At 38.9% G+C, this 13663-nt stretch overlaps 1 protein-coding gene across 1 annotated transcript in view; it reads left to right on the forward strand.

Moving 5' to 3' along the window:
- Positions 1 to 3699, forward strand: part of PRTG (protogenin) — an 80009-nt gene extending 76310 nt beyond the window's left edge. The window contains exons 18-20 of the mRNA XM_064157102.1: positions 885 to 1050; positions 2030 to 2134; positions 3183 to 3699. Coding sequence (XP_064013172.1) covers positions 885 to 1050; positions 2030 to 2134; positions 3183 to 3572 — 661 coding nt within the window. The 3' untranslated portion in view covers positions 3573 to 3699. The remainder of the gene's footprint in view (positions 1 to 884; positions 1051 to 2029; positions 2135 to 3182) is intronic.
- Positions 3700 to 13663: the final 9964 nt, after the last annotated feature.

The following is a 13663-nucleotide window of genomic DNA, read 5'->3' on the forward strand; positions in this document are numbered from 1 at the left end:
AAGACTGAGCTTTCTCTGTATGCCCTGATTCTTGGGACATGCTGCCTTCTCCAAGAGTGCTAAGTTCTCTGAAGTGCTCTATCTCTTCACCTATTCCTACCAGCAGTGGAAAAAAAGCACTTTGTTGTCTCTCCCTACTCTACCTGAGCCCCTTTCTCCAATGAAAAGAAGGAAGAAGCCAGAGAGTGAGTCAGTGGTGCCTTGACAACCAAGTATGAGGCATGTTTCCAAATAAACCCCCCCTTTGAGTCAGACAAGCATGCTGCTTTACATCTTCTGCTCCTCCTGCTTAACCCTCCAGCCTGCCCAGACCTGGCTTGCAAGGCTTTAACTCTCAGCAACTTGAGAGTTACAAGAGTAACTCTGACATAAAGCAGTTCCTGATGCAGTTTCTTTGCAGTGGTGCAAGACTCCGTCTGTCTTGTTATTATCTGCTATGGGGCTAGACTGGCCCAGTGACTCTGCCCATAACTTTCAGATCAGAATAAATGCAAGTTACTTAAAATAATAAATTAAACCCCTGAATGCATATTTTAGTAAAAAGGGCTTTTCAGAGTACGTGAAGGAAAAAATATGTAGCATGGTATAAAGGGTTTAATATCATCAGTGGTTACTTCCTCTAAGTAATATTACTAATCATGACAATTCAGTCTGCACATAACCTTGTAACCTACTGCATATGATTAACTGGAAGCAACTGTTATTTTTACCACAAGCAGTAACATTTAAATTCTAGGAGAGTTAGGAGTGAGTATCATATAAGAAAAATGTAAATGCCAAGAATATATCAATGTGACTTGTTTAATAATATCTTTGATGTTTATCCTGGATTTTTTATCATTTTCTTCTGTGGGTCAATTTTCTTCCTGCTTAACACTATGTAGGAAAGCATCTGCTCCTAAACCTGTTCAGCGAAGCACTGACCAGCTGTCACGGAACAGCATCTCATTAACCAGTGCTAATGAGGCGGAGAAGAGTATTGAAGGAATTGCAGAGAATGAGGAATCCTTATTGCCAATGATAGTGGGAAACAGCTTCATCGATGCTAAGGTACTGTGAGTTTTAGTCACTCCCAAACCAGAAATCCTTTTTTACAGTTCATTGCTATAACCTCAGAGTCCCTGTCAACAGTAAAAGAAGTACATTATGAATTCTCAGGAGGGATTTTTTTTTCATGAGTCAAGCACAAGTTTGGTAATCCAGGATCAAATTTTCAAGACCTACCTTAAAGTTCAGCTAGAGATCTGATTCAATGCACTGGTCTTACACTGTGCTCTACAGATTGCAGAGTTTGGCTCTGGCACAGCATCAAAGGGTGAAGATTTCCTAGACTTTAGACTGCTAAGTGGCCTCTGCTAGTCCAAGGAGATAGGTGAAAGTCACTGTCAGCACCTAGTTCTGTAAGTGCCTGTGCATGATCTAGTCAAGAATGACACTAAGCAGTTATTAAAGAAAATACTATTTTTCTACTTACTGGCAAGACAATGTTACCTTTCATAAACTCATATTTGGTCAAATTATAAATGGATACAGGTGGCAGGGTGTGTCAGTGAATGTGTAGAACCTTACAGCCCAGGAGTCTAGCATGACAAAACCACACTGGCATTACTTTCACAGGCAGACATACTGATTTAAAGCTGGTTCTGTACATACTACAAGCATGAATGGAGCTGCTCCCTGAGGATGTACAGTGAGAGCTGGAGGATGGAAACAGACCCCACTACAGGCACAGGCACGGTGTCTATGAATGGTCCCATTGAAAGCGGTAAAGCAAGCACAGTGGCTGGAATATTTTGCTGTGTGTTTGCAGTTGGTTCTTGCCTGTGAGCTTGCCAGATTTAGTGGATCTGGTCTTGACTTGTCTTGAGCAGTAGATAAATAACCAGACCACAAAAATGTGACTGAGCACTAAGACTTCATTTGTCTTCCTTTTCACTATAGACCCAATAGGTAGGGGTAGAAAAATATTTTCAAATATCTTAGAGATGTAATTTGTTAAAATAAATGTCTGTTTCTCCTCCTGTTGTAGGGAGGTTCTGATCTGATTATTAACAGCTATGGGCCTGTCACAAAAGCTAACTGCAAGAAAAGGTGGCTGTTCTTCCAAGATACTAAGAAGTTGAAGCCTGAGGAGGTAATTGGAATAATGGGCAGAGATGTGCAGTCTTTACAGTGATATGCAGTTTTCTATTAGAGGAAAAACATAATCAGTGGTCTAAGCTTTAAGTGGATATTTTCAGTTGTGTTACAGCTAATAGTGTTCTACCTTGTAACAAAGCCTTAATGGAAGTTTCCTTTCCTGTCCCAAGTTGTCAGACATGGCAATTCTTTACAGTTAACTGATGACCTTCTTGCTTAGGCCCTTTTATTTGTGAGCAGAAGGATTCCTATCTTCTAGGTCTATGCGTATCATCTATAGTGCTACATCTGCAAAGTCTTTGTATAACTCTAAATGCAAACTAAATCTATATTTGTAAATAAAATTGTTAAAAATATAGAGAATCCCCTTCTGCTCTGCCAGCTAAAACTTTGTTTGCTAATGAGAAACCAAAAAAGGGAAATTAATTTACCCACAGTTCAGAAGAAACTGAGAATCTGAGGAGAATTGTCTGGCTTCTGAGATTGTTGTGCTGGACACATTTGCTATTTGGATGAGAAGAACTGAAGTTTTAAACCAAGTCCTGCAGGCTTATGAGGCACCTCACTAATGTTTATTGGGTTGTAACTTGTATAGTGCTCTTGCACATTTGAGGAGTAGGAAGTGTTGACCTCTATGTTGCAAATTTACATTCCAAAATATTTCCAGAAGCAGCTTGCATGTTTTTGATGTCTCTAAGAAAAATATTTTCTGCCATCCAAGGAGAAATGCTTAAAAGAATATGCATGAAGGGATGGGATAGAGCTCTACCGAGTGTGCTTTTAAAATGCTATTCAGGTCTCTCCAGTGAAATCATTCTTGATTAGCCATGCCTAGCTAGAAGGGATTATTTCATCTATTGTGGAAAAGTATGAGCAAGACTTGAGATTGATTCTTTTTAACCTCTGTAGGAAAGCTCAGATTGTTCCAAGCCAATGCTGTTAGAGTCACTCTTGCAGAATAGATGGCAAATGCAGTAAAAATTGAAATTATGGCTCAGCTTTTCTGAGGCTGAACAACCTTTTTCTTTTTGCCTTTTATGTAGCCTCAGAGAAGATTTGCCCAGGCGGTGTGTCTGTATCAGCCAAGCACTACTGTACTGATCAGTGAGGATGACGGCCCTAGCTCTCTCGGCCAGCAGTCTAATTTCCAGGTGCCGTTCAGTATTGTTGCTGATACAGAGCATTCAGCCAACAGTGAAGGAAGCCACGAGACTGGGGACTCTGGAAGATTTTCTCACGAGTCTAATGATGAGATACACCTTTCCTCTGTGACAAGTGCTGCCCTTCCCACGACCGGTCCTTTTGTAAGCAGTGACTTGGGTACGAACGTGATGAGCCCTGCCAGAAGTAACTGCACAGAGTCTCCTCTGCCATTTGCTACTGACCAGACTCCTACCTCACCTCTTCAGATACACTCAACGGTGCAAAACTGACATCCCTGGGGCCACGCCTGATGTTCTTGCAGTGTATGTCTGTTCGAAGGACAATGAACAGGGAGCCAAAGTTTTATTGTGGAGAACCTGACTAACCGAGCAGGTGATCCCGTATGTCTGTTGAATGTTTGGGGGGTTGTTTGTTTTGTTTGTTTTTAAAAGCTCACTCATTTTGAATGTTCAGTGGTCAACAAGTGTGAAAAGACAGTGAAGATTTCTGACTAAAGAGAAGTTAAAAATATGTCACTGGAGCAAAGGGAAGGCTGTTGGCCCTTTTGCTGTCTTATCTACCTCAGTTTGCCGAAAGGCGAACTCTGAATGACGACTGCTTTACCTCATTTGTGTTCTAGTTGATCTCAGCTATGGAACTGAAACTTCCTAGTAGTTTTGGGCTTCTTTTTTTAAAAAATTTTTGTTTTTCCAGTTATGTGTAGAATGTGTGTATGTGTGTGTGCACATGCATGTGCTCAGTGATCAGGGAGTTGTATAGGTAGGTGAACAAGATTGTTTGACTAAAGCTCTCTCTTTAAAAAGAAAGAAACCTCAGAGTATAAAACGCAGCGATTTAATGTGGTTCATGTAGAGAATGCTAAAACCTGGGAAAACTCAAGTTGATGCCTCCACTTATACAGACACATGAAATCTTTTCTACCTCTTGATTCTCATTAACCCCAGTAAGCCTAGGACAGTGCCTTTTCCCCAGAAAACTGCTGACAGGATGTCTATAGCTATCCTTAGGGCTCTGGGACATGTTGGGTTCTTCATAGTGACAAATGTTGTCCCTTTATTGACAGTCAGTGCTAAAAAGCATGGCAAAAGGAAAAAGCCTGCAACTCCTCCAGCCTGGCTCTGCCCGAGTGTCATGGAATAGGTAATAATGCTGAGTATTCCAGTATCACAGTACTTCTTAGCAATGGTGCCTTGCATTATATATTATGAAATTACTGGGTTGCCTTATGCCTTTTTGGTATTCATAAATTTGCTATGGAGTACAAAGATGCCTTAAATGCCTCTTGGATGTTTTAAGTAAACTGTATAATGAGTTTATAGCTCATTTTTACCCAGCTTTGAGTGCTGATAAGCACTGCTAGCATCATAATATGTCTCAGAGCTGTTGTTGGGATGTAACTCTTCTCCTTGCCTTTGCCTCATGTGCTGTTAGCCAGGAAGCTCAGGGAGTGACTCTACCCATATGCCAATTTAAAACTCTGACTAAGCTGCCATAAGAAATAAAAAAGCCAGAGCTTTAGTTGAAGAGTCTGTTGAAAGAGGTGAGTACTGTTACTGCCTTGAACCCATGCAATTCCTGTTTTATACTACCTCCTTTAAAAGTTATTCTAGTGTTTTTAGAGCTTTGTTGATGTTGTTTTTTCCTGTACTCAGGGAACAGTTTGTTACTTTTGAGCTGCCTCATGGAAACGTGGAGCAAACTGACAGGGTATCGTGTTTTGTTTTTTAATAAGAGAGAGGGAGAGAGGGGGAAGAGGTTGGAATTATCTAATGTTATAGACTTGCTTGTGTCTTTGTCCAGTCCTCTTCTCCACTCCTCTTTCTCTGTTTTACTTAAAAAAGAAAAAAAAAAAAGGAAAGGAAAGGAAAAATGGAAAAATATGTTTTTACTTAAAAAAAAGTTTAAAACTTAATGTCATGAGAAAGCAACCACAGGAGCTCCTGGCTCTATCTCAGTCTGTCAGACTCCCATGGACTTTACTGGGGCCAAGATATCACCCTTAAGGTAGGCCAGGCTGATTTTTGTGTTGTTCCTCATGTATCAAAAGGTGGTCAGAAGTCATCAATAAGCCCTTCTGTTCTGTCTGGTTTGTGTTGATGAATTGGCCTCTAGGTGCTGTAGTTCTTGACCTTGTAACTGCTTGCTAGTTCTCAACCAGGCAGTACACGTTCACCATTTCACAATGGTGTTGATTCAAATGCTTTAAAAATAATCTTGTACCAAAGACTTTTCTGTAGAAGAATGCCACACATTGTCCAAAAATAATTGAACTAGTTAAAAGGTATAGGTTTGAAGAGCTGAATAAATTTTATGTATGAATGGTTACTAATAAAAACCAATAGGGCTTCTTGATTGTAGTAGCTGATTGCATAGATGAGTTGCATGCTTCTACAATTTTAACTACCTTATTGTTATAAGAGCCTTTAAACAAAATTATAATTATACCAGCAGATATCTCCAAAGACTTTGAAGTATATTTTTTTTTTTCTCCAGCATGTAGTTGATCAACAGTACAGTATTAAAAATATTTTAACAGGTTTTTTTTATCTACTTGCTGAAGAAAAATAAAACCTTTTCACCAAAGATTTATTTTTGGTCTGTCAGGCAGAATGTTTAGTGTACAGAAGAGTACTGTTTCTAGTTAGGTAAAGTGTGAATTAAACCTAGATTAAGAATGTGTAACTGTAGTGTCAAGTTTCACATTTCATCTTTCAGAGTAGCCTCTGTGGTTAGTTTCATTCAGAAAGAGCTGATATGCAGATGGTAACCGTTTGCTTCGCTTCTCCAAAGACTTTTTTGCTGTAAGTACTGATAATCAGATACCATTTTATGACCTTCGTTATAGGTAAATACATTAAATCCTAAACTTTGTCTCAAGAGACCCACTCTGTAGTTTAACTGATGAATAATGTGAGAGAAACAGACTTCACCTGTAATTTGTCATTCTGATGTAGATGCTTTAACTTCAGTAGTGAAAGAGCGGAAAATATTCTGTCTGGAGCAGTGCATCCAGAACACTATTTATCATTTAATTCTTTTAAAGGTACTTTTTATCAGCAAATAAAGAAAACCAAAGATATTTAAGGTTACCTCCAGCATAAAGGCAAGCTTAGTTAGGCATGAATTATACTGTCCTTTTCTTTACTTTTATGTTAACCAAATCTAATATGTCTCTCCAGAACCCAGGCTACATTCATACACTTCCTCTTACTTGTCACAGTCGTGATTACTACTGAACAAAAAATGTGTGTTCTGCTCGGAATTCATGTCCTGTTATCACAAGAATTTCCCAGAGAAAATCTGTCTTACAACTCAAAACTGCACCAGTGTAAGCAAAGGAATCTTCAGAAAAATAGTGTAGAAAATGATACTTTCTATATTGAACTCAACAGCAGAATCAATACTTTGTGATCTAACAGTGCAAATTTGGGCTCAAAATTTAAATGCTTCATATTCTTGAAGCCAACACTTCTATATAGATAACATATTGCAGTTATTAATTTCCTTCAAAGTTTATACCTGTGACTGCCTAAGGAAACCAGGTTTCTGTACATTAAAATGTTCATTCCATTTGCCTAGAAAAGGATGGCAGAACACAGCAGGCAGAATGGTTTGAGGCTTTGCAGTGTTTTTTTTTCTTGATTATGTCTGTAGAAAGTGGGTCCTGGAGAGAAAAAAAACCCAACAAACCTTTTTTAATTATAAATTTTATTAAGTATGTTCTGGAAGATGAAGATAAATGTGGAATTAGTGTTACACTATGTGAATTGATTCTGTTTAGGTGTATTAAGGACTAGGGAGCCATGGCTGGTGCAATGAGTGTATATGCAATGCTGGTACTTAAAAAGGCAAAAATGTTACAGTGATAATCACTTGAAAAGCAGCAAAGTTTACAGAGGAAATCATGAAACTGGCTTGCCATGCCAGTTGTGTTTCCAAGTGAAGACTCCACCCTTCAGTTGCAACAGCAATGTCTGTTCTGCAGGAACTGGACCTACAACAGAACTCTTAATGTCCCCATGGTTACACTTGTGTGCTTTCTTCACATGTAACAAATAAAAGAGTTCTTACTTTTCAGGAGTTACATAGGACTATCAGGAATGTGCATGTTGTGTAGGACAGGACCTATCAGTTTGGGTTTTTTTTGGGTTTAATTTTGTTATTTTGTTGGGTTTTTTTTTAATAGTTCTGATTTTGTAAGAAAAACTTGAAAAATAATTTCCTATATTAGTTGAGCATTTATGCATTCATGGGCTAACAAATTTTTTAGTTTGCATGGTCTGGACAGCCAAAATCAGCTTGCTTGTTTGCTTGCTTGCTTTTTAAATCTTCACCTTATCATTGTTTTTAAAGGTCAGATTTTTCATATGGTTGGAAGTCCCATTGCAAATGGTATTTTGTAAGATAACAAGTTACCATGGAGGACCTCTCAGAGACTTCATGCATCCAGTCTGAGCCTGTAGAAAATACTGAGAATTTTAAGTCAGTTTACCTCATTTTCACTGCAAACTAAGTCTAAGTCAACTTGAGTGTACACAAGCAGAGTTACCATAGTTACTCTGAGAAAACTTTTAAGCCCTAAGCCCAGGAGCTTTTGGTCATTTTATTCATTACAGAATGAAGCTCCTGCAGGGAAATACCCATCTCCTAACACAGGGAATGTTGGCAGGAATGTTTTGTATGGCACTCGATGTTTAGCCAAAAATCTCATTCACACCATCAAAAGAGAGAGCTGCACAGGTGTAACTGGTGGTATTTCACAGAAATCGATTTACTGAAGTTGTTCTGGTAAAATTTAAAGCAGAATTACACATACTAATTGCTAAAAAAAGGTCATTCTTGGCCTGAACAGTTGTTACTATTTGCTGCAAATGCAGCTCTGCTAATAGCAGGCAGTTTCTTAAGTGGAGGAGTTTGAGTCTCTGCAGGAAATACTGAGCACCTTTCTCTAATAACATAAGTTTAAAATCGATTGCTTATGCAACTATCTGTTTTGAAACCTATGTTTCAAAAAATACTGTTCTTCAGTACAAGTTCAAAACTAAATGGCTTTCTGTCAACAGAGGCCAGTATGAAAAGAAGACAAATTCATTTTGGCTCAGATGTGCATAAACTTATTTCTTTGGAATTACTCTAGATTTAAACTGAGTCTGGTCCTGATTGACTTAAAAGGGATATGAAAACATGCCTAAAGTTTCGCTGTATTGGGCCTTCTGATTCCATTGTGAGCTGTGCTCCTGGAAGTTCTCAGGTTTTCGTGGCTGCATATACCCACATTGCATCTGCCTGGTGTGCTTTCAGTGAATACTGACTTTATAGGAAAAACCAGCTTATACAAATGTTGCTTTTTGATTGTTTGGCTTCTGTTGGTTTTGTTTTGTTTGTTTAAGTTGTGAATAACTTGCCAGTGTAGGAGCCAGGTATGTATCTCATATTGTGGTGGTCTGGATCCTTTCACTCCATGTGCCATTTTCTTCCAAGGGCTGCAATGGCTGACTGGCTAATGGAGGATGGAGCTGAATTGTATTAATTTTATATTTGTCTCAGGGGATCAGCTCTGTGAATTCCATTGCATGAGGGAAGCTAATGTTTGCCCTGATTTGAATGTAACTTTTTAATGTCTTTTCAAAACTATTTTGTTTAATAACGTGGATTTGTTTTTCTAGCATTCTAGTAAATGTTACCTAGTGTGTTGGTTCATTTTCCCCCTCTGGGGTTGTTTATATACTACCCCAAAGTCATGCCAAAAAGTAATAGAAGTTTAAATGCCAAATGTTTATGAAACTGCTGTCTAAATACTGATTGATTGCACAGTTGAAATAAAAGTTTTCCTTAGTAAAAGTGCTACTTGTTAAATATTTTATTTTCAGTGCCTCTGAGTGGCTCAAGATACAAATACATTGTCTCATTTTAGGCTGAGCAGCTAAGAAGGTGCAGGCACTTAAGTCATAAAAACAGGTAAACTGCATGTACCTTATCATTGAAATCTGTAGAACTTCACCAAATATATCATTTACATACCTGGAATTATTTCCCACTCAAAGCCCTTGTCTGTGTCCCTCTACTGTCAAACAACCATGCACAATCTGTTTTTTCTTTTCATTGAGTGTGGAAAAATGTGGTTCTCTGCACCGTTGTTCTCTCAAGTCTGCCAAGCTGCTGACAAAGCTGCACTACTGAGTTTTTCCTAGCACTTTTACACCTGCTAACTGTTGAACCTGGTATCTCTATGTATGACAAGTCTATATGAATGCAGCTGCTGTTGATCAAAAGGCCAACTGCTATTTCTACTTAGGGCAACATTCTAGACAAAAGTCAGTCAAGTTAAATTAGCAGGGAAGTAATGTTCTATATAAATTAAAAGCTTTCTATTGCAAGCAGGTTGATCACCAATTGTCACTTGAAAGTAACTGAAAAATTGGCCAGGTGGTTTAGAGAGTTAGGTACAGAGCTGGATTTAGAGTACTGATGCCCATGTAAATGTTCCACTTTGCACAGTAATTGTTGCTATTATTTACAGGGTCTCTAGGGAGAATAAAACCAAAACATTGGAATCTGAACTGTTGATACAGTTCAGTGGATTTGACTTTTGTTTTTCATCTGTGTTGTTCCCTAAATGACTGGAATTCTTCACTAGCAACTAATATACTTATGGTTAAAAAAAGAAGTTATTTTACTGCTATTTCAGAGTTTTGACAACACAACATTAGGAATTGAACAAAAGTTCACTAGCTTTTTGCTATGCCAAGGAAACAATTGCTTCTGGATACATTTAATTTTACTTCTTTTTTTGACCTCCTCTAAGAGTTGTGTGCCCAGTTGCTTATGGGCACCCCTAGAAGACAGTCTTTCTGCTCTGGCAGTGTCTCACACTGCTAAGTTGGGCTTCCTGGATCCCACACTAAAACCATGATGTCTTTTTTTCCTTTTGAATTTTCAGAAGACACCAATCAAAATGCCTCATCAGGAGTCTTTTTGAATCACAGCTGTTCTTACCTGCAGTCTGGTAGTTCTGTCCAGCTGAGGTAGCTTACATGACACTTAACCCTGGGAGTATTAGAGCACCACCCGGGGTGACAAACTCTAATCCAAAATTCTTTATTCCGTATGTTCAAATACAGGAACACTGAAATATTGTTATTCAAGGGGAAGTGAGAAAATCAGACCCATGCTGGAAAAATAAGGAAGTATTTTAAGATTATTTCTAGGGGGGGAAAGTATCTTTAATTTGGCTTACTTATTATATTTTAAAAGATAACAAAGAATTATTGAATTAGGGAGACAGTCTTGGAATGTCCAGTGATACGAAAGCTCTACCACTGTAGCCCACCAGAGACGCTGTTTTTCCTTTGAGTGAGAATAGGAACCAGCTGCAGTTCAGAATACATAACAATACACGACTAAGTAAAGCCCCATCTTTCAACGAGTTGCTATTGTAAAAGAAAGGTTTTTAAACAGCCCTGTTTTGTGACCTGATGCTGTGCTACCTGAATGAGCTTCTAACAGGTGAGCTGTGTGAGCTGCCTATACTGAATGGCCACATTTAGCTGAAAGGACAGCATTGCTGTTCCTTTGTTTAGCTTTTCAGACACAAGTTTATCAATGCTTATCTGTTTACTGGATAAAAGGACCAACACTTTGTAACATGAAGAACAGTTTTCTGCCATGCTCTGCAGGTTGCTCAGTCCCCAGCAGGAAGGAAAGCTTGTAGCGAGGGAAAGGACTCTGCTTGCAGTTTTGGCAACACATGAGGATTGCCGTATGTGACATATCTCTGGTACTACCACAGGTGAGCAGTAGTTCTTTATGAGCTGATTGCTTTCCCTGTCCTCATCTTTCCACTCAGCAGGTGAAATTGGCACCTCTATTAAGAAGCAGTCTGTGCCTGCATTTGGCTGCTAATACTGTGCAGAGCACCACATGCTGAGGGAACTGACAACCTCAAGGTCTAAATCAGGTATGTATATCTCAGAAACCAGCCCAGTGCTTCACCACATCTGTAGCTCTGGTGACGGCAGATTTGCAATCTCCTTCACACCTAGAGCCAGACTTTGCATTTTGTTATGTATTAAAAAAAAAATCTGCTTTCCTTTTATTGATTACATATTTCACTTAATGTTTACAAGTAAATACTAAGTGTTCTGTTTTGCATAAGCATTTGTTATCAGTAGGATTAATTTATGCCATATCTTAGTTCTAATTCTTGGTGGTGCTATCTCCGCTTTACACTCTTTACACTTCATCTGCAATCACAATCTCATGATTCGTGCTGGACAGGAGCACAGCCTACAGTCACAGTCAATACCCAGGAGTCCACTTCTGCCATTGTAAAGATTCAAAGGTTTATATGAAGCTGGATTGCCAAAATTAGCTTTTGAGCACTAGTTAGAGCTGGGATGAAGCACCCTGGCAGGCTGTGCTGGCTTGTTATCTTATCCCACCATTTAGAAGTCTCAGCGTAGGTGACAAGGTTGGCATTTGTAGCTGAGCTGACTGGAAACGGCTTTCTGATAGAAGCACTCCACAACTTGGTTTAGTGTTCAACACAGTTTTGAGAGTTTGTGATGATGTTGTTCTGTAACTCAGCTGGGACAAAACTTAAAGCCCAGCACTGCAGTTGCAGATAACCAAATGACAGGATTCCCATAGGAACAGATGCAGAGTACCCTGAAATGCCTGTCTGTAAATGTCAGATTTTGAGTCATACCCACTAGGTATAATACATGTCAAGAAATTTAATCCTGTTTGGTGTTTGGGGACAGATAGTGCATATATTTTAAATAATTAGTTCCACATTCTTTTCTTGAAATCCTGGATTTCATGTGAATTTTAGCCTGGGGATTAGGGAAGCTGCTCTCAGATGTAAAGGGTGAGCACAGCATCTATGTAACTAGGTCACAGTGTACTTAGAGGTATTTATCTGCTCCTATGTTCTTCCTTACTTTTGTTGCATAATAAACAAGAGGTAACTAAGTTGGATTTGTTATCTCCTTAAAGGATGGCAGAATTCTGAGATTTCATAGTGGTGCTTTTTTACTGCATTTTCCAGGTAGGTTTGTGATTTTTTTGTTTGTTTACTTGGAGTTTTTGTTTGGTTGTTTTGTTTTGATGCTTTAGCTGCATTTTCCTTTCATAGTTTTCAAACCCCCCAAATTTGAGACTAGTCGGTTCCCTCTTCCCAGCAGACCTCCTGTTACTCAGATGCAGTTCCTTTTTCCAAATAGAGGCTTTGTTATTGCATTCCAGTAAATATTTTCTTTAGAAATAAAGACTAAGTTATAGTTGCCAAAAAAAACCCAACCAACCAAAAAAAGACATAGTACACATTGTCATGTCCAATACGTGAGGTCTTACTGTAAGGTCTGTAACATTAGGGTGGGTTAATCTTGGCTGTCTGCCAGATGCTCACCAAGCTACTCTCTCATTCTCCTTCCTCAAGAGAATGAGGAGAAAATCAAATTTAAAAGCTCATGGGTCAGGATAAAGACAGGGTGATCACTTACTGATTACTATTCACAGGCTAAACAGACTTGACTTGGGAAACATTATTGTTCTGCATCTATACTCACTGAGACTACCCCTGCAGCCCCCCTGCTACTAAAGCCACACCAATATAAAATATGAACGGTATTTTTGTACTAAGGTTTTGGTCTCATTTGCTGTGTAATATAGTGCTGGATTCTGAGCACCCTGCTCTTAATTTCAAAGAAACAAAATAGTACTTGAAAAACTCAGCTACTGATATGGAAGGAGGGAAGAGGCAAGAGATGTAATTTGATTGAGGTGGCTGTTGAATTAATTCTTCATCTTGGCAAATATATTCTTGCTAAAATCTGTCCCCATTCTAGACTATCCCTGTCCTTCCTAGAGACATCAGAGGTACTCCCCAAGCCCAGAATACAGTGTCCTCTAAGAGAAATGAGTACAGTAACATCATAAACAGCTGGCACTAAATCTGACCTGGAGTTTTGTAACCACGTATCAAGATTTTGTCTCCCTACTGTTACACATTAGTTTTAATTTAAGACAGTGAATCACAAATTCATGGAGTAAATCTATTTGTGGGCTCTTTATCTACACTAATAAGCTGCTATTTACCCAGCTGTAACTAGGTTTAGAGCAACTGTGATGAGGCTAGAAGTTGCACGTAGTGGTATCACCATATGTACTTCACTGTGACTGGTCAAGCAGACCTAGTGCTTGAAATCTGAGGATTCCCATCAGTGTTGAATAGCTCAACAGCTAGTGCAAGCAGATATGCTTAAGTCAGGAACCTCTTGCCTGTCTGCCTATGGTTCTTACTAAAGCACAGGGCTGACATGAGAGAATAACCACACAACTGTGCTAAGCCTGGAGAGCT

The sequence above is a fragment of the Pogoniulus pusillus genome, chromosome 17 (assembly GCF_015220805.1).
Source record: "Pogoniulus pusillus isolate bPogPus1 chromosome 17, bPogPus1.pri, whole genome shotgun sequence".
NCBI lineage: Eukaryota > Metazoa > Chordata > Aves > Piciformes > Lybiidae > Pogoniulus > Pogoniulus pusillus.